Below are 21,129 nucleotides of genomic sequence, written 5' to 3'. Positions count from 1 at the left end.
TTTAACTACAGCCCAGGAGATCTGATACCCTCTTCTGGCACCTGGGCTCATGTGTATATCCTCACAAACACACATAATTAAAAAAATACTAATTAAAAAATTAAATTCACACACAAAAGTAGATGACACCTGAAGAAGGACACCTAAGATTGACTTCTTGTTTCTATGTGTTCATGTCTACACACACCCATACACATTACACACCTACACACACAGTCATACACATACAAAGGGGCAGATAAGCTTACATAAACAAATTTGTTTAGAAAAATGTCAGTTGATCATATTCATCGTATTTCGTGGGCTAAAAAGATGCAAGAAAAAATGGGTATACCAAATGTGAGGTACATCTCCCCCAAACTAATGAAAGCATCCATTGCAGCTGCAGGATTTTGCTTCCTAAGTATACTGCCCTCTCAGTTTATTCTACATCAGATATTCCAAACATTACTTTCTTTAATATTTCCTGTGTTAATATTTAGTGTTAGTTGATGCCAATAGGATCCTGAGAGAATCTTCATATTGGCATAGCTCTGCTTTTCGTTCATGGTAATCACCTAAGCACTAAGGGGAAAATTTAAAAGCATTCACAATAAAATTCAGAGTTTCTGAGTGGTACAAGGTGGAGTGGCTAATGATGATGTGATTACTGTATCAAATTTTGACTGTGTCAGATTTCATACTACATGAATTATGATAACTGCATACAACTTTTTAAAACTTTTTGGGAACGTTAAATTACACAAATTCATCAAAATATGGTTATTTTGTATTTTACATTTATTTATGTGTCTCTGTGTGTGGAGGTCAGGAGAACAACTTATGGGAATAGGATCTCTCCTTCCACCGTTCTGGGTCCTGGGATTTAGTCGTGAGACTTGATGAGTGCCTCTACCAGCTAGCCCATCTTCCAGCCTACAGATGTGGTTCTTAAATGGGGTTAATTTTTGGTGCAAAGCAAAACAAAGCCCCTAAAATTCAGATGAGATGGCATGCTTGTTCTTTAAAGTTCCATAAACTGCAGTGTGTATAAATAATAAAGGTTAATAATGATTCTACTACTCAGAAGTAACTTGTCACAATTTTGATATATGTGTTCCAAATATTGTTGATATTATTTTTTGAATATAAAATGTTTTTGTAAGACCATGTATTTGAAGATTTTGTCTCCAAATGCTGGTGAAGTTTTAGGAAGCTTGTGGAACCTTTGGACCATGAGCCTGTAGGAGTGGGAGGTGGAATGTCATAGCTTGAATACGAATATCCTCTACAGGTGCATGTGTGTGAACATCTGGTCCCCAGCTTGTAGTGTTGTTTTAGGAAGTTGTGGAAGCCTGCATGTGGGGCCTTGTAATGAATCTTTTTCTCTCCCACCAGCCAGCTCCCAAATAATCACATGGATATTTTTATTAATTATGAAAGCTCAGCCTTAGCTTGTTTCTAACTTGATCTTATAACTTAAATTAACCCTTTTTTTTTTAAATCTGTGTTCTTCCATGTGCTCATTGCCTCCATCCATTGTACCCATCCTGCTTATTATACCTCTGTCTGGCAACTCTGCCTTCTTCCCAGCATCCTTTCTGCCTAGAAATCCTGACTAGCTATTGACTGTCCAGTGTTTTATAAAATCAAACAGTGACTGACACATCTTCACAGCGTACAAAAGATTATTTCATATTTTCCCCTTTTTGTCTTAAAAAAAGGAAGGTTTTAATTCTATTGCATAGTAAAACTATATAAGAACAATTATCAGGAAAGAATTACATTCACAATGTTAAGTCCATTTGTATTTGGAAAATTTAGAGATAATACTCCATTATGCATCCTTAGTACCAAGTTTTATACCTAAACCACCTTTTGTCGTAACTTGTATTACCATCCTAAAAATATCTTTTTAGATTTTTTTTTTCCAAGATGGTTTCTCTGTAGTTTTGGAGCCTGCCCTGGAACTCGCTCTTGTAGACCAGACTGGCCTTGAACTCACAGAGATCTGCCTGCCTCTGCCTCCTGAATGCGGAGATTAAAGGTGTGCACCACCACCATCCAGCTCTTTTTAGATCTTAAAACATTTTTTAGCCAGGCGGTGGTGGCGTACACCTTTAATCCCAGCACTCGGGAGGCAGGCAGATCTCTGTGAGTTCGAGGCCAGCCTGGTCTAGAAGAGCTAGTTCCAGGATAGTAACCAAAAAAGCTACGGAGAAACCCTGTCTCGAAAAATCAAAAAAAAAAAAAAATTTTAGATAAACAGCTTACGCTTTTATGTTTCTCAACCTTATAAACTTTACATATCTCATGTTTCTTTTCTGAATTTGGTAACAAGGAAAACTGTAAAATCATAACTATCTAGTCTTAAATCTCCATCAAAGACCCAAGAAGTATAAACATACTTGAGTAAACAGGAAGTGCAGTAAAAGCAACTTCTAAAACTATGGAACAACAGAGATAACTGGCTGCCTGGACAGTCACCCCAGGGTTCCTCTGTAACATTGATGAGTCCATCTTTGGCCTATTGGCCTAGAATATCTGACAGACCTTTCTGTAAAGCAGGAATTTTGAAGGACTGTCCTACCTTGGCTTGGAAAAGTTTAGCAGTCACCTTCGTTTGTGTTCTGCCCATCCAACTTGGATAGCATATTGTCAGAAGTTGAGGCAAGCATGAGTTCTTGCATAAGTGGCTAGCTTTTACTGCACAGAAAGCAAACTTCATATGGAAGTTCTTTGATGCCCATCAATTTTTTTTTGAAGTACATTGGTACTGCTAGGAGCAGATGTGTCATGAAAAGCCTATGTTATTAAAACATTTTAAATGCTATATTTTGTAGGTCTTTGAAGTGTTCTAAGATCACCTATCTAAAATACATCTTTGCATGAAAACATAGCTGACATAAGTTTGATTGCTATAGATGACTAACAATTAACCTGTATTTCTTTATTCTAAGTAGATTTCAAGGACTAAAATTTTATATTAAGTTTTTAAATGAGCTGCATGAGTACACTATCTTAAACAATAATGGAAACACATATACAGTATAACAAAAATAACTTTTTTATATCAGTATACAAAATCTGTACCAATGTAAAATATCTGAGACTAGTGGTTGTTCAAAAGTAGACTCAACATCCTTTTATTCCATCATTTCTATACTATATCCCCCTTCTCCCTTCAGAAAGAGATCCCTGAATCTAATCTCCTTTGTTTTACTTTCTCTCTGACCATGACCAGTAACAATTTGTCACCAAACCCCTAAATGATGACAAACATTCACAACCCACTAAATGACCACCTACCCCACTTCTTGGGATTGTTGACTCCTGGGAAAACTAGTCATAACATTTGTTATTCAGTTTCTGTTCAATGGGAAAGCATATGGCTTATTTGTAATCCTGGCTGGAGTAATCTGTGAAGCTGAACTATCACAGCCAGCAGCTTTGAAGCTGTTCTGGATGTAGGACTCTGAGGAAACTGCAGCAGAGGCATCTGAGAGGCTGGATCACCTGGGTCACCCATTTTAATTGGTGTCTGGTCCCCTTGCTTTAAAAACACACAAACTTTCAAAGGTAACATATATATCTGTATTAACACAAATATGGAATATGCAGTTTGCACAAGTCAGCTAAAGATAATTTTTTATTTTATGTTTTATTGACTACAAGATATGTCACTTGTAGTTTTTTTAGGTTGATTTCTTTATGTCTATAGCCAGGATTTTCAGGGAGTCTTCCCCAATCAAATCTCATCTCAATCAATCTTGAGTAAATCTATAGCCTTTCTGACTTCCATCTAAAATTAAGGCTTTCCTAAAGTATCTAGGCTGGTTTAATTCAGCAGTTCCTTCCACAATCCTTTGTCTCCCGACAGCTGTCGTTCCCTGTTCATTAGGATTCAAAGTTTAAACTTAACACCATACATAATCTCTGTATGTTTTTCATCTTTACAAGGCTTATCCTATTTATATTATTTTACTCCCCCTTTAAAGACTTTATCTTTTTGTAAACCATTTATTTTTTCTGTCTATATAGATATATCTATCTGTCCATACCCATTTTCTTTTCTAGTAAGCCTATGCTGTTTTTTAAACACATTGTAGCTTGTTTAGAGATTTTTTTCCTGTCTGATCTGTCTTTCCTGAGCATTTGCAGCCTTCTCTGATTGTGAGACAAATGTTAAGCTGCTGTGTCAGCAGCCTCCAGCCTGGCTCAGCTTTGCACATTGCACTGGCAGCTGGCTCCAGCTCTCAGGCACCAGTCTACCTGAGGTACTTCAGGACTAGGAAATTGCATCTGGATCCTTGTGCAGATCTTTTCTTAGTTTCTCAGCCCCTGTTTGGATATGCAAGCCCCCACATTGGACGCCATTTGTAAACAGATTTCTGTTTGGTCCACCAGCTTACAAAATTGTCACAGAGCCTTATTATGACAGCTTGGCCTTAGCTTAGACTTGTTTCTAACTAGTTCTTTTTTTTTTTTTTTTTTTTTTTTTTTTTTTTTTTTTTTTTTTTTTGGTTTTTCGAGACAGGGTTTCTCTGTGGTTTTGGAGCCTGTCCTGGAACTAGCTCTTGTAGACCAGGCTGGTCTCGAACTCACAGAGATCTGCCTGCCTCTGCCTCCCAAGTGCTGGGATTAAAGGCGTGCGCCACCACCGCCCGGCCTAACTAGTTCTTATAAATTAAATTAATTCACATTTTTAAATCTACATTCTTACACATGCTTGTTGCCTCATCTCCATTATGCTTATCCTGGGTATACTGCCTCTGGTTGGTGACTCTGCTGCCTTCTTCCCAGTGTCCTCTCTGCCCGGAAATCCTGCCTAGCTATTTGCCATCCATTCAGCTTTTTATTGAACCAATCAGAATAACATATCTTCACAGTGTACAAAAAAGATTATTCCACAACAGGACCTAGCGAACAAACATAAGACCATTGGTGCAGCAGGGTTGTAGGGCAGCTCCACTGCTCCCACACGCTCTTGGTTTCCTGGACATTTCCATGTGACAAGCACCTGCCATGTAGTACTGCCACCAGAACCACAAGCCTCCTCTATAACCTTGAACACCACCATGCCTTCCCAACCAAGAACTGTGTATCTTACTGTTTATTCATTTAGAATTCTTTGCCAATAAGATGGGTGTTAGTAATAGCAATCCACAGTTTGGTGCTTAACCAAATATATTTTTGAGACTTTTCAAGCTGTATATTTTAATTCATCCATCCTATTTTGGTTTGTAATATAGCTGTTTATTGGCATAGCAATAAATTTTCAAGAAGAATCATCATTTTTACTGTTTAGGTTAATAAAGAAAAAAGTTTCTTGAAAATATTCTATTAGTCTATTTTGTGTAGAAGAGAAGACCTGAGATCATTTCCTTTCTTATTATTCACCCTATTCAGTCTCCCAAATGTGAATCATCTTCACTGGAAAATGCCTGGTGAAGAACATGCAAAGGGTATGGTCGACAGGTTTATTAAAAAGGGAGAAACAGAGATGTGGACATCCCTGATCTGAAATTTGACGTCCAGTGCTCCAAAATCAAAATACCCCAAATTCTGAAACTTTTTAAATGCTGACATGAATACCTTCAGAATGCTTCCTCCATATAACCATGATGTGGGTGGAATTTTCAGGATTTAGTTAATGGTGATGTGTTCAAGTATTTAATACCATTGTAGTATGAGGAGAGGGGTTAGAAATGTACTGTGAATTTATATTTCTGGAGAGATAGGTAAGGATTGAAGAACTTTGTACAAGCTAATGAATTCAGTGAACAGTGGAAGTCACCTGGAGTATTTGACAGGGTTGCATTTCCATTCTAGAAACACAATTTAAGTAACAATAAGAAGAAAAGACATGGGCACTGATCTAGGAAAATGACAGTTGGGATTGAAATAAGATCTTGAAGTCAGGGACTTCTAAGGCTTAGATAGCGTGCTTCAGCACTAAGCCACTTTCAAGAGGAGGAAAGAATGATGTCATACCTGCTATGTTAATGCCAGGACTTGAGCATGGTTTTGTTAAAAGCCCATGTTTATACACTGGACTAGAGGCATATTGAATTTTCTTTATTGATTTAAAATGTTATAAGTATTATTAGTACTCTGTACTGTCAAATGCCTTTTCTTTGCTTAAATTTCTCTTAACCTTTGTCACAAACAAGCACAGTTGCATAGATATTACTTGTTGCCCTACTTTTTATTGATGGTAGAAATGACAAATATGTGTCCTTATATTCCTACCAAAATGGACCCACAAATCTACTAGGTTTTGCATTGTCATTTCTTTTCTGGGGGTAGCAGGGTGGTGTTTCATTGTTACTTTTAAGCAGCTATTATATCCAGTTTTTATTCATTTAACATTAATTATATCATTTTGAAAATTCCCATTTGCTTGACTTTGTCAATATCAACTGGGAATGTGGTAGCTAAATTTAAAGTGCTTTAGCTTCAAGCTGAAAAAAAAATGCTTTCTTTATGTGTTTTGGGTTTTGCCTTCATGTTTTTGTCTGTGCACCACATTCATGCAGTGTCCAGAGAGGACAGTAGAGGACATTGGATCCCCTAGGATAAGAATTGCAGGTAGTTGTCAGCCACCATGTGGATGTTGGGAGTCAGACCCAGATCCTTTGGAAGAGCAGTCCATGAACCATCTCTCCAGCCCCCACAAAATAATTTGACAAGCTTTGTAAAGTTACTTTTAAAATGTTAATTTGGCTCACTATTTTTAAATAAATTTTTAGATACTGATTTTAGGGGGAAATAATCTACAAAGGTCTACATTATCAGTTAGGCCCATGGATCTTTACAAATAGAGATTTATAAATAGTCTTCACTAATAAAGGTATATTTGAAAAAATTATTGTTCTTTAAAATTTTTAAAGATTCATTTTTTAAAAATTATTTTCTGTGTATGGATGTATTGCCTGCATCAGTGTCTGTGCACCATACATATGCCACTGCTTCGGAGGCCAGAAGAGGATATCAGATCCATTGGAGGCTATTAGCTACTGTGTGGGTGCTGGGAATTGAACCTGGGTGTTCTGGAAGAGTAGTCAATGTTCTTTAGCTGCTGAACCATCTCTCCATCCCCTAGAATTCTATTTTAAAAAGGGAGATTTTACAAGTGAAAGTGTATGTGAAAGTTTCCTTCTGTTTTCATACCAGCATTTTCTTTAGTAGGTTTCTCAGATTATTTAAAAAAATATCTTTAGACAAAAGGTTTTATGAAGACTTAAGTCTGATAAAAACGAACTTATTTCCTCTTTCAGATTTATGTTGCACATAAAGAAATATGCAATAGCAAGTGTGCACATGTAGGTGTTTGTTTTGTTGATGAGGGTGGGGGATCAATTGAGTTCACTAGAGAATCTTATTCATATGAACTAATATTTTGTGAAACTTATTCTGGAAAATATGCATTTGTATTTGCAAAGTTTGTGACATAAGATTATAAGATACACATATGAAAACAATGCTTGTTTTACTATATTATTACTATATAATACTTATTATACTTATATTTACTAATAATTGTGCTTTATTTGCCATGCATGACCATAAACATCAGCTGAGGAAAGCCAGACTACACAAAACCACCATGGAAGTTCTGAGGTGCCAGGATCATTGGAAGAGTCAAATGATTGTTTGGGAAAGCTAAAAAGGTAATTGGTATAAATGGTAATTACACATACCCTAATCTGGAGTATAAGGAAAAGAATGTATTTATTTATACAATATTTAGATTACAGTCTTTTCAAATTAAGCAACAATTGTATAAGCAAAGTCATTTTATTTACAAAAGAATTATGTTTCTAAAACTTTTAATTAATTTTAGGTTTTTTTTTTGATTTTTCGAGAAACTTAATTATTTTTAACCCTACCATAATGGATCCATAGAGATGTCTCATTTTACTACTCATTTTAAATATAATTTATGTTGATTATTAATGAGTTTGAAATAAAATAGATAGCCCAGCATCAGTATGAGCCTTTTTTTTTTTTTTTTTAAATAAGAGGTGGGGTTGCACTCTGATGCCCAGGCTGGTCCTAAGCTCCTAGGCTCAAGCAGTCTTCTGCTTTATCCATGGAAAAAGTTAGGAAAACTGATATAAGCCACCCATATGGCTTTGAGGTTAACTTTAAACATTTTCAAAGTTATGTTTGTATTTATATAGCATCACTTATGTATGAACATGTAGTTTCTAATACTCATGGAATAAAGTTTTAATGACTTTCAAATCTTATTCTCTTTTAAGTCCATATCTTTGGAAAGATGATGATGATAATACAGCTATCAATAGATGGCAGGCCAAACCGGTATGGTATTAAAATTTTTACCTAAATGTAGCATTGCAACATACTAATAATACAGAAATTAAAATTTTAGCTATATCTTAAATGCCCACTTTTATTTATAATTCCATAGATACGTTGTAATATCAGTAATATCTTTAGTGGTTCAATTTTTATTTCTGCTTTGGTGAAGAAATAATATGCCTAAGTAAGTGGGATGAAAATGTTATCCACAATAGCTTTTTAGATCATTTTTTAAAAATGCTTTCATTATTTTTAAGGTACTTTAACCTTTAATTGGTGGTTTTATTAGATAATTTGTAATTGAATATACTGATAGGTATATTTCATTAACGCAGCTTTTAGATCAGATTTCTTGCATGTGTTGAAAGGATAGATAGTAGTGGTTGATGTTATTATCAACTCTCAGTTACTAGCAGTGTGGCTTTGGATGTGCTGTTTCATGTGTCTAGGAACAGTCTAAAAGACCTAATGGACAGTATTTATATTGCCAGTTTATTCTGAAGAAGTGAAAACATGGAGAGAATTTTGTAAATATCTGCAGCATGAATTAGGACACTAATAAGATGCTAGTAATACTAGATTTATCACCAGGGATTATTCTAAGGATTTTACAAATACCAATTCATTTAATTTCCTTGCCCCTGCAAACAACACCAAATCTTATGAGGTAGATATAATTATAAATATTGATTGTTGACTTAATTGGATTGAAATATGGCTAGGAATTAGTAAGGCTCATTTCTGACTGTGTCTATGATGGTGTTTAGAGAGAGATAGTGGTGAAGATCCTAAATGGAGACACCACCCTCCAGCATGCTGGGGATCTGTACAGAATACAAGGAGAGGACGGAAGAAGTCCATTGGTAGACATTCTTGTTCTGGTGCCTGGCTACTCTGAGGTAGTTTTCTGGATCACACAGTCATGTGGCCATGTGTCTGCCTCATCACAGACACATCATTACTAGAGAAAACCAGCTGTGGACTGAGATCACTGAAACTAGAGCTGAAATAAACCTTTCCTTCCTGCAGCCATAGCAAATACAGGCATTTTCAGTAGCTGAGCAGCTGTTTTCTACTAACTTAACTCAACGGAACTCTCATCTTGGCCATTAGCCTCCAAGAAACAGCTCTTGTTTCAAAGCACTTCCCTTCCTCCTTCAGAAACTTTCTGCTCGTGATAGCCATCTCCAGTCTTGTGTTTTCAGTTGCTTGCTTTTGGACCCACTCATTCAAAGTGCTATGATCTACCAAATATCGCTCTTGGTGGAGTCCTTCCACTCTAGAATGGAGCAGAGTTGACATTTCTGTGCTGTCTATATATAGTGCTCTGTAATAGAAAGTGTGCGTCCAACTTTGCTTAATTGTGAGCTCCTGGCCACACTCTGGGGTAGAGTTCCTATTTCCACACTTGCATGTAAAATGCAGGATTCTGTGACCTTATGCTGTCATCATAGCATGGCAAGACTTGAGTTATCAAGAACAGGTAAAAATATGAAAATTAAGAAAATTAAGGCAAGAATTGGCAAGATGGTTCAGCAGGTTAAGGAATTTAACACAAAGCTTGATGACACCAGGACCAACTTGATGGAAGGAGAGAAGTGAGTCCTGCAAGTTGTCCTCTAAACCCCTATCAGGCATACACCAGATACAAAAACAAGTATATACATACAAGAGGAGGAGGAGGGAGGGAGGAAAAGTTGAGGAACTTTAAATATAAGCAGAGAAGGTAGGGCTTGTAACAGTAAGATAGATACAAAGCAATATGCTAACATTTTGAAAATGTGGTAGACTCATCTCATTAATTTTTTTGGCAAGTATAAATTATCAAAATTGACAGGGTGAAAAAAAGTCAATGACCATCTTAAAAACTTTCAGAAGCTATTATTTTGAGTGACTAAGATCAGAAATCTTAAACAGAAATCACACTTAGAAAGATAATGAAGTTTTAAAGCCTTTGTTTATACTGTCTTCATAAAATGTCCAAGCCATAGTGAAATGCAGAGACGAGAGATGAGAAATAATCTCTAGCTGCAAATGTAGAATTGGGGTTCATCACTATGTAATAAAAAGGACATTGCCGGTGTGCTTGAGCACACACTGTGGACAGACTACAGAATGCTTCACACTGTCAGTTCTGCTCATTCTCCTGCTTGCTTTCAGGTGCGTGACAAGGAGCACATCACCCTACCAGATCTTATTGATTTCCCTTCATTTCCTTCTCAGCGAGTTTCTTCAAGATTAACAGATTCCTCTTTGTTAAAAATCGAGAGTAAGTATTTGTAACACCATAAGTACGAATATCTCTGTGAGGCACAGTTAACTGTGTTAATGAAGAGTTATAATTTAATGGCCAAAAAGTTTGCATTTATGAATCTTTTAGACTTATGGAGGTAGGTGGTGGGAATGGTTATAAAACATTGTAAGAATGGTAATGCCACTTAACTACACTGAAAATAGTTAAATGGCAAATTTTGTTATAAATATTGTACTATATATTATATATTATAAATCATATTAATTTTATGTTGACTACACTGTATATTTAGTCACTAATATTTCAATCTCAAATATGCATTTTCTGTATAAGATATAAATAAGCACAGTAACTTTGGGCCTGAAATAAATTTACCAAAAATAAGGAAACTAAAAAAAATAAAAGGATAACTTAATCTGACTTTCTAGTTTCACACATCTTTGTAAATGCAGAAGAAATATACTATTTTATAAACCCAAGCAAATCAAAATGTCTCCTCCATATTCTCCATAGTGGTAAGAGCAGAAAGAAAAACATTCTGAATAAATTTTGTTCTTTTTTATACACTTTCAGGTTTTTAACTCTGTCTTTTGGGATATGAACCATCTTTTAGCTTTTCAGAATTGATGAGTATGGGTTATAATCTCTCTAGGAGAGAAGATTATTGAACAAATGAAACAAGTAAAGGAAGAAAGAAAATATCTGGAAAATATTAGAGAAGAACTATTAAAAAAAGTTGAAAAGCTATTTGAGCAAAATAAATCAAAACAATATCGTGGTAAGTTTATTTAAGATTTTATAACTATAAAGAAAACTAACCCTAAATTCTACAAAATTGATAGTTTCAGTATAACTAATACATTCATAATAATTGTCTCACTTGTTACAGTACATAATTGAAGTACATTAATACATAAATACAAGTACATTAATATAGAATATAATATGTAATTGAAGTACATTAATATAAAAAATAATCATTTGATTTTAAGTAATAAATGCTTTGCATAAGGCTTTGTAAATTAAAACTCAAATATTTTTGCTATCAAAACTCAAATTCTTTCCCTCATTAAGTAAATATAAAGTGTTTAGCATATTTAGACACTGTCATAGGGGCTGAGAAGATACAATAGCTATACAGTCAGGAAAATGATAACCAAGTTAAGAATAAATGATACATCATGTCTAGTGCTTTATAGAGGAAATTCACAATTGTATGTGTAGAAATTTAAAGGAGGAACACATAAACTGGATGGAAGAAACAAAGCCTTCCAGAAGGAGTTGGATGCACTAGGGTCCAAGTGTGTCCCGTGGCTTCATGCCTTCCACCATGTTCTTCCCTAGTCATCAACTGATCTTTCTCTCACTTGCTTCTGCTCAGCTCACTGGGTTGTTTCTAACAGGTCATTCCAGGTCATGTATCACTAACTCTAGAAGCCATCTTTAGGTCTTTGAACTGCCTTAGCTGCTTAATTTGGGGGTATATGTGCCTTGCTGCTTTGCTAATATGAATGAATGAGGGAACTTAAGGGGGAAAGTCATTTTCTTGCAATAAAACCAGAAGCAATATGATTCGAGCTAGTAGGAATGAATGGAAATATGAGCCAGAGCAAGGAAAGTATAAGATGGTTGTTTGAGAAATAGTAAATGGTTTGTGAAGCCTTCATTTTGAGTTGCATTTGAGGATTATGAAGAAAAAGCCATATGTGGAATTGATCTATTGTAGAATTCTTAATTTATAGCAAAATACTAAAAGTTTCAATCCTCAAAGTGACTGAAGGCCATGGACCATTTCGTAAGCTATGAAGAATGTGCTTAAGAATATTGAATTGTTGCCTTGAAGTAGTGACTTAACCCTGAGTAATACTGAAAGAGTCAAATTAACACTGGACTAGAAGTTATGGGGCCTAGATTCTAATACTAAGTCAGTCTTTTACTTAGGCAAGTTTCCTTTTTCTTGTGCGTCTTACTCTTTTCATATCTAAAATGAAAATTGAGTCACTTTTTACTTCAGAAGAAATGTACATGCTCACCTACACACACAAAATATCAGATATTTAGTGATCCTGCTATGTGCTAAGTATTAATTTAAATACTAAGGATGCAACAATGAACAGAATCGACCTGGACTTGGCCCTGCTATGAGGAATGTGATTCCAAACAGTAGGGGACTGACAATAAGACAATATCAACTAGTGATCAGAATTTCAAAACTAATTTAAAAGAGCACAGTTGGCTGGAGAGGTGGCTTGGCAGTAAGAGAACCAGCTGCTCTTTTAGGTGATCCAGGTTCAAGTCTGAAAAACCTTGTAACAGTTTTCAGTCACCTGTAATTCCAGTTCCAGAGTATCTAGTACTACCTTCTGACCCCTATGGACAATGCACACACATGGTGCCCAGATGGGCATGTAGGCAAACACACACATACAGTTGAAAGGAATGTAGCATGGTACTTTAGCTAGGGTTCCCAGGAAGTCATTTCTGAATAGAGATACCCAAATCAGATTAATGAGGCAGGCATTGTAAAGAAATAACAGTCTGCATAAGAGGAATAGTAAATATCCAAGTGAAGAGATAAGGATGGCCTTGTGGTAGTGAAAAATGCCCAGGGTAGATAGAGCATGTTAAATAAAGTGAAATGTAGGCAAAAAAGTGAGAAAATCAGAAAACCCAAGTCAAAAGATTGGATTTTATTATAAATAAGATTAGAAGCTCTTGGAAGCTCTTGGAGGATTTTAAACTAGATTACACAATCTTAAAAACATTTGGGGACCAAGTATTGTGACACACACCTTTAATCCCAGCACTTGGTAAGCAGAGGCAGGCTGATATCTAAGTTCAAACCCAGCCTGGTCTATACAGTGAGTTCCAGGACAGATAGGGTTTACACAGTTGTAGAAGTTCCTTGGTAAACTTTTTGGGATCACTTATGTAAACTATCATATCATCAGCAAAAAGTGAGAGTTTGACTTCTTTTCTGTTTTGTATCCCCTTGATATTTTGGGTTAAGCTTTTGTTAGATTTAATGTTTTCTTTTACTGATGAGTCTATTTCCTCTATTGTATCTTCAGTGCTTGAGATTCTCTTTTCCATCTCTTGTATTCTGCTGTTCATGCTTGTGTTTGTGGTTCTTGATTGTTTTCTCATGATTTCTGTTTCTATAATTCCCTCGGCTTGTGTTTTCTTTATTGTCTCTATTTCAGTTTTCAAGACCTGAATAGTTTCTTTCATATATTTTATTTTTTTCTTGGTTTTCTTTAAGTGATTTGCTGATGTCTTCCAATTTTTTGTTTTGTCTTTTCCTCTATTTCTTTAAGTGAATTTGTCATTTCCTCTTTAAGAGTTTCAAACATTCTCTTGAAGTTTTTAGGTCATTTTCTTCTGCTTCATCCATATTTGGTTGTTTAGGTCTTGCTGTTGTAGGGTTTTTAGGTTTTACTGGTGTTGTGTTGTTCTTTGTGGTGTTGCATGTGTTCTTACCTTTACTCATCTTTTTCTCTAATAGGTGTGGTTGGGGGTGTCTGAGATTCTGTTGCATAATCTTCTGGACCAGTGAGTCCAAAGCTCAGATGGTTGTTCCACATGGTACAGTCAGTGTCACAGTTCTAGTTACCCTGTTGGTTACTCCGTATTCCTGGAGATAGGTCAGCACTCCTGGGCTTTGCTCTGCTCCCTTGGAGTTTGCTGTCTCAGGCCTTTTTGGCCAAGGTTGCTGGCTTTGCCCTCTTTCTGTAAATTCTGGTCTGGATCTCCTCCTGCAGAAGTCTGGTTCTAGTCTGCTGCCTCGGAGTTCCCAGGCTTGGGTGCACCCAGAACCTCAGAAGACCTGGCTCAGGTTTACTCCCTCAGAGGTCCCAGACTCATGCTCGGACCCACAGAGGTTCCAGGTTCCTGTCTATTCCCTTTGATGTCCCAGACCAATGCCCGGACCCACAGAGGTCCTGGCTCAAGTCTTTTCCCTCCGAGGTTCCAGACTCATGCCTGGCCCCACAGAGATCTCTGGTTCCTGCCTATTCCCTCGGAGTTCCCAGGTTCATTCACACCCAGACTGGCAGAGGTCCTGGTCAGGCCTAGTTCCTGGTAGGTCCAAGACTCACGCCCAGACCCACAGGGGTCCTGGCTTAGGTCTACTCCCTTGAGGTCCCAAATTCACATCTGGACCCTCAGCGGTCTCTGGCTCACTCGCTCAGCCGTTACTCTCCTGTACCTGTTTCCAGTGGAGATCACTGACTACGGATCTAGTCCTGATCCGCCAGTGTCCCAGGACTGGGTTGGCTCCTGGCTTCTGCTCCCGTTGGAGCTTTCTCTCCCTTTCTTCATTTAGCATCAGGTCTTTGTATAAACTTCTCATTTCCTTGTGCTCAGGAGTTGACTCCAGTATTACATTCCTTGTGCTCCTCAAACATAGGAGTATTTTTGCTCCACTTGTTCTTGTTCATTCTAGATATGTATGAGTGGTCACTAATAACAATGTGACACAGTCAGTACTATGTTGGCCTTAATGTTAGTCCAAAACTCTTCAGTTTAACCTCAGGGAAATTATTAGGAGAAAAACAAAAAGCAGCCACTTTCTTTGCCAAAATATTACAATAGTTGTCTCTACCCAGTTGCTAATAGTGTTCGCCTCTGAAACCTCTTGAGCTGGGCCTCATAGTCCACATTGCTCCCATCACTACTGTCCTTCAAGTTCTTAGTAGGATGGCCTGTTAAACCCAGTTTACAGCAGCCAGACACTCTTCAAAGTCACATTCAACATGCTAACCAGCCATAGCAATACCCTAAACCCTAGTACCAACTTATCTCTTACTTATTTTATATTGCTGTGAAGAGACACCAAGACCAAGGAAACTTATAACAAAAAGCATTTAGTTGGTGACTTTGTTAACAGTTTCAGAGGATTTCTATGAGCATGATGACAGAAAGCATGGCAGCAAGCAGACAGATATAACACTGCTGTAGTACCTGGGAACTTACATCTGATACAAGCGGGAGGGAGAGACAGAGACACTGAGCCTGGCATGGACTTTTGAAACATTAAAGTCTGCTTCCTTCACCCCCAGTGGTACATCTCCAGATAAGGCCACACCTCCCAATCCTTCTGAGTTTTACTAACTTCGCACTAAACCTTCAAGTATATGAGCCTGTCTCATTCAAACCAGTGCAGTAAGGATATTACTATCTAGCAGACTTTTTTTCAGCTTTTGGTCTATAAGAACTGAAAAGAAGGAAAGAAGGAAAATATTTTAGATTGATATATATGTATTTTTTTTAACTCTAGGATTCTTTCTACCTTAAAACTTTAGTCCTTTAACATAATGACTCTCAACCTTCCTAATTTGTGATCCTTCAATAGAGTTCCTCATGTTGTAGTTTCCCTGACCATAAAATTATTTTTTGCTACTTCATAACTGTAATTTTGCTACCATTATGAATTGTAATGTAAATACCTGCGTTTTCCAGTTATCTTAGGCGACCCTGTGAAAGGGTCATTTAATCTTCAAAGAGGTGACAGCCTACAAGTTGAGATCCACTGCTTTAACAGTGTCCACCTATAACTTCTGTAGTTTGTGTTTTGTTTGTAGTCTGTGATAGCTGGAAGAAAAAATACTTGGACACCAAGAAAGTCACAGCATCACTGGAGGAAATTTTAACAAAACTTCGAGAAGATTTGGAACTTTACTATAAAAAACTCCTCATGCAGCTTGAAGCCAGGGAGATCAAGATGCGACCAAGGAATCTGGCAAATATCTCAGATTCAAAGGTACTATTAACTGTTCTCCCTTCCTCTAGAAAAGTCCTATGCAGGAAGTATGCTTTAATTTGTGTTTTGTTTAGGATTCTCCAGGTTACTTGGAGCAAAACTTGCTTGGAGAGTAAAAAACAAAGTCCCTAGCCTGCTGAGGAGGCACAAGTCAGAAGATAATGTCTCTTAGGGCCTTGACGCTGGTATTTCCTCCCTGTTGGTATTGTTGGCTTCCTAAGATAGCTTTTTTTCTAGGAACAGCAGTAGAGTTGAAAGGGACTAATAAGATCATAAGTTTTAGCCGGGCAGTGGTGGCGCACGCCTTTAATCCCAGCACTTGGGAGGCAGAGGCAGGCGGATCTCTGTGAGTTCGAGGCCAGCCTGGTCTACAAGGGCTAGTTCCGGGACAGGAACCAAAAAGCTACAGAGAAACCCTGTCTCAAAAATCAAAAAAAAACAAAAAAACAAGATCATAAGTTTTTAAAACAGGAGAGAAACCTGTTCCAGAGTGCTTGGGTGTTCTGAAAAAGGGTCATTTCAAGATGTAATTTCAGCTCTCTGTCATAGCAAGGAGGAACAGCTTCTATGAACTGAACTTCCAACAGCCATGCAAAGGCTTAGTCACATAAAAGTTGTTTTGGGGGTAAACAGGTTCCTCATACCAAAGCCATGGTCTAATCTGTATGTTTTCTGAAGGAAATTATCACGCTCCTGCCACTTTTGTCCTTATTGTCACTGTCTGCAACACCCAGAAATTCAAGACCTCTTGGTGTGCCAGGAGCATCTTGTGACCAAAATCATGCAAAGGCTGTAGAGTTGCTTCAAAAAAACAGCTCCGTAGCTTAGAGAAAACAATCACTGTTTTTCATGATGATATCTTTAAGGTCTAAGAACTTCCAGAAAACAACTATTCATTCTGATATTTACCCTAGATACAGTGAAAGGCAACTATTTCATTCCAATGTTTAACCTTGATACAGTGATTCTACTAGGCTTCCTACGACGACACAGAGTCAAGAAATATAAAAATCTTTCCTTTAGCCTTGTGGAGGTTAACTAGGCATAACTCTGATTCAGTAACAAATGCTCTGGTTGCCTTAGGATGATTATTAGCATTACAAAGAAATCAATAACTGATAAACAAGAGTAAGGTGCTAATAGAGCTAGCTCACTGTAGTCCTATGGGTAGAAGGAGTTACAGCACCAACAGAACTCAAAATTACTGATATTCTATGCAATTCTTTAAATCATGGAATTTTGATCAACTCATTTTTTTTCTTGAGATAATCTTGAATCTTACATCGCAGACAAGAGTATCCTTTATTGTATAATTCTACGACATAATTAAATAGGCAAAAATAAACCAGCATTCATTCATTAAGTTTGTTTTTATTAGATTTATCTTACATGTCCAAAAGATTTAAAGATGTTAATTTTGATAATGACTTCACTTTGATAGTGACATGATGAAATAGATAATGTTTTACTACTTTAGGTAAATTTAAATAAAATCCAAATAGGCTAAAATAATTACTTAACATATTATTCAATACTATTTTAGCCTAATTAATATTTTTATCTTATAATTTTATTGGTTCTATGTAGTGGCATTTTATAAATAAAGCTTGCCAGAAGACCAGAGAGTAAAACAGCCCCACTAGTCAGCCTTACAGAGCAGGCAGTAGTAACACACACCTTTAATCCCAGTAGCCACACTATTGCCATAGAAACTAGGTGGTGCACGCCTTTAATCCCAGAACTAGAGAGGATTATAAAACAGGAGGAGACAGCTCTCAGTCACAGTCTCATTCTGAGATTCCTGAAGGTAGGATTGCCATTTCAGACTGAGGTAGAGGTAAGAGCCATTGGCTGGTTGTTTTGTTTTTCTGACCTTCAGGTTGAACCCTAATTTCTCTCTGTTTTTATTAATCATGCTTCAGTTCAGCATGAGAATTTGATTCACAAAGGAAGTTTAAAATTCTTTTTTTGTTGTTTTGTTTTCTGTATTTTAAGAATGGGTTTCTCTGTGTAGCCTTGGCTGTCCTGGAACTCACTCTGTTGACCAGGCTAACATTGAGTTCAGAAATTGCCTGCCTCTGCTTCCTAAGTGCTGGGATTAAAGATTTATGCCACCACAGTCATACATGGAGGTATAAAATTCTTAAATAACTTCTTAGTAAAGAGAACTGTACTGCATACATTTTTCAAGAAAAAGTGTTTGCTAATATCTTCATAAGATAATAGTGTTACTGATGTTAAATTGATGGTCAGTTTTACAAATATCCATTTTGTTTTCTGAGACAGGATCTTACCCAGTTTGGCCTCAAACTTGAGATCCTTCTGCCCCAGCCTCTGAATACTGAGAAGCATGTGCCATGATGCCAGACTCAGTTTTTAAAAATAATAGATGATTAGAGGTAGGACAGGAGAGAAGGTCACTCCTAAAGCACAAGCTCAACAGAAAGGAGTTTGAGTATCTGCTCAAAACAATAAGATTTTCTGAAATAGATTATTTTTGTGATCACTTCATAGTTTATGTTCATAAGGCCTTTTATACTAAATACACAAATATTATTCTAAATAAATGATTTTCTGTCTCACACAGAATTACCTTATAATCCAGATCACTGAAGTACAGCATGCAATTGACCAACTTAAGAGAAAATTGGATACTGATAAAATGAAACTCATATTAGAAGTTAAGGTAATCTATATTTCTTCTAATCAGATTATAACATTCATCTTGAAATAAAATAGTTTGGAGTTTATCCTTAAATATCAATATTGTAAGGGTAGCCACACTGACTGTAAGGGTAGCTACACTGACTCTTTAAGTTAGTGCACTTTAGCAACAAAGAATATGGATTAAAAATGTGGGGAGAAAACTAAATACTATAAAAAGATGCATGCTACAAGGCCAAAGAAAAATTAAGTAAAATTTTACTAGAAGTAATTAAAAGTTAAAGGATCATATGAATCAGTTTTCTACATTTTCTGACATTCATAAATCTGACAAACCTAATAAGCCTCAAACTCCCACTTAATTTGTTCCCTTTTCTTGTATAATCATTTTATTGTTATTTTCAAAAATATAAAACATGGCTCTTCTGCTAGATGCTAAACTTTGAGTTTTATTTACTCCTATCTACTACGTGGGACAGAGCAGTTCTAGATGCAGTTCACTCCCTGGAAGGCTGCCTCAGCACTAGGATGCTTAGGGCTTAAGGGGGACAGAACACAGGATAACTTTATTAAGTAGTATGCAATAAAAAATAATTTGTCCAGTATGTGGAGAAGAAGCCAAGGTTGAGACTTGTATACCTGAGGATAGTGGGGATGCAGAAAGGAGGATATCTAAACTTTCAATCATGACTTCCTCCACTTTATTCCAGGGAGCATGCACTTTAGAGTTTACCTTCTGTATAGATTGTAACTTTACACTTGTGACTTATGACTTCACCCTAAATAGTAATTCAGTTTTAAAGACAAGAAATTTTCATCTTACGAATTGGAAGGAAAAAAATCCTGTATTTAATCATAGTGCCTAAAGGACATGTAACCAATAGTATTTATTGACTTCTGAATGAACCACCTAAAATATCCCCACCAATACCATTGAGAAATACGAGACAGAAAATCAACCATATTTATTCAAGGTAGTGGAGCATAAGTAGTGCTTCTGAAGTTTAATGGTTTTATCTTAACAGGAGAATTTGTTTAAAATGCAGGATTTGACTTCATAAACCCAGGGAAGCCTGAGGTTCTTTATTCCTAATAAATTCATAGGTGGTGCTCATGCTTTTGGTCCGTACACAGTATGTGGAATACAGGTGGCTGTTCCAAACTTGTAGTTTTACACTCTGAGCAAAGTATTTAGCCTTTTGGTTGGCTCATTTCCTTAATTATAAAACGAGGAAATCAAAGGTTTAAGACCCTTAGAAGCATTTTGGGCACAGGTGTATCCTGTTATGTGTCTTAACTATCCATTTCCTAAAGGCTCTTATATTCAGGAGCCTGTTACTGCCTGTTTTAACTTGTTGCACACTGAGATTCTGAAGCTAAAGTTCCTAAAAATAAAGTTCCTTTCATTCTATATTTTGAGACATTTCAACTGCCATTTATATACTCATAAAGGATGTGAGAATGATGGGTAACTTCAGCTTATTGTAGTGATCTAGTAAGAGGGAAGGCATGAGGGGTGAGGACAGTTCCCACCATGACATCCTTTTAGAAAGCTGAGATGAAGCTCATGTTTAAAAGACACCTCTTTCTACAGATGAGGAAACAAGCAGTTTCAGATTTACAGACACTGAAAGCTGAACTGACACAGAAGAAAATGGGCACATCCTTCCGACCACCAATATGTATGTTCATTTAACTTCTCTCTTGAAATTTTAGATAAGGATTTGAACAAAGCAAGCCATTTTGTTCTTTGGCAATATTTTATGTAAATCATAAGGCTGATGTATAAGTTAAGAATAAATTTAAAAGTAAGACTTCAGTTTTACGTTGTGTGTGGGTATTGCAAATTATATAAATCTAGTGACTATTTTGAAGACTATTACCTATTTTATAGTCCTACATTTTATAATTTCTCATTTTTAATAAAGTTAAAAGCCAGTATTATAGCAAAATTAATGATTAGCAAAATGTGTAATGTTTTAGTAAATACCAGTATATTTGCCTAGAAATAGAATTTATTATATTGATATTTTGATTAAAAACAATTGTATATACATGTATGGCAAATTTGTGTCTAATAATTTAATTTGTACTGCTTTTAGAAATATAAAATGATTTTTAGAAATATGAAGTTATTTAACAT

The 21,129-nt window shown here is 36.3% G+C and overlaps 1 protein-coding gene across 6 annotated transcripts in view; it reads left to right on the top strand.

The window, feature by feature from the left end:
* The window catches only part of Spata1 (spermatogenesis associated 1), a 40,722-nt gene that overhangs the window by 12,529 nt on the left and 7,064 nt on the right, over positions 1-21,129 (top strand). For 3 of the 6 annotated variants that reach the window (XM_057793151.1, XM_057793149.1, XM_057793150.1), the window contains 7 exons: positions 7,559-7,652; positions 8,247-8,307; positions 10,468-10,576; positions 11,214-11,339; positions 16,126-16,322; positions 18,910-19,008; positions 20,581-20,668. In XM_057793151.1, the coding sequence (XP_057649134.1) occupies positions 7,559-7,652; positions 8,247-8,307; positions 10,468-10,576; positions 11,214-11,339; positions 16,126-16,322; positions 18,910-19,008; positions 20,581-20,668 (774 nt within the window). The remainder of the gene's footprint in view (positions 1-7,558; positions 7,653-8,246; positions 8,308-10,467; positions 10,577-11,213; positions 11,340-16,125; positions 16,323-18,909; positions 19,009-20,580; positions 20,669-21,129) is intronic. The other 3 variants (XM_057793153.1, XM_057793152.1, XM_057793154.1) reach the window with 3 other exon arrangements.

This window comes from Chionomys nivalis, chromosome 18 (assembly GCF_950005125.1).
Source record: "Chionomys nivalis chromosome 18, mChiNiv1.1, whole genome shotgun sequence".
Lineage (NCBI taxonomy): Eukaryota > Metazoa > Chordata > Mammalia > Rodentia > Cricetidae > Chionomys > Chionomys nivalis.
Note: the sequence above shows the minus strand (reverse complement) of the source record. Positions and strands in the feature narration are given on the sequence as shown.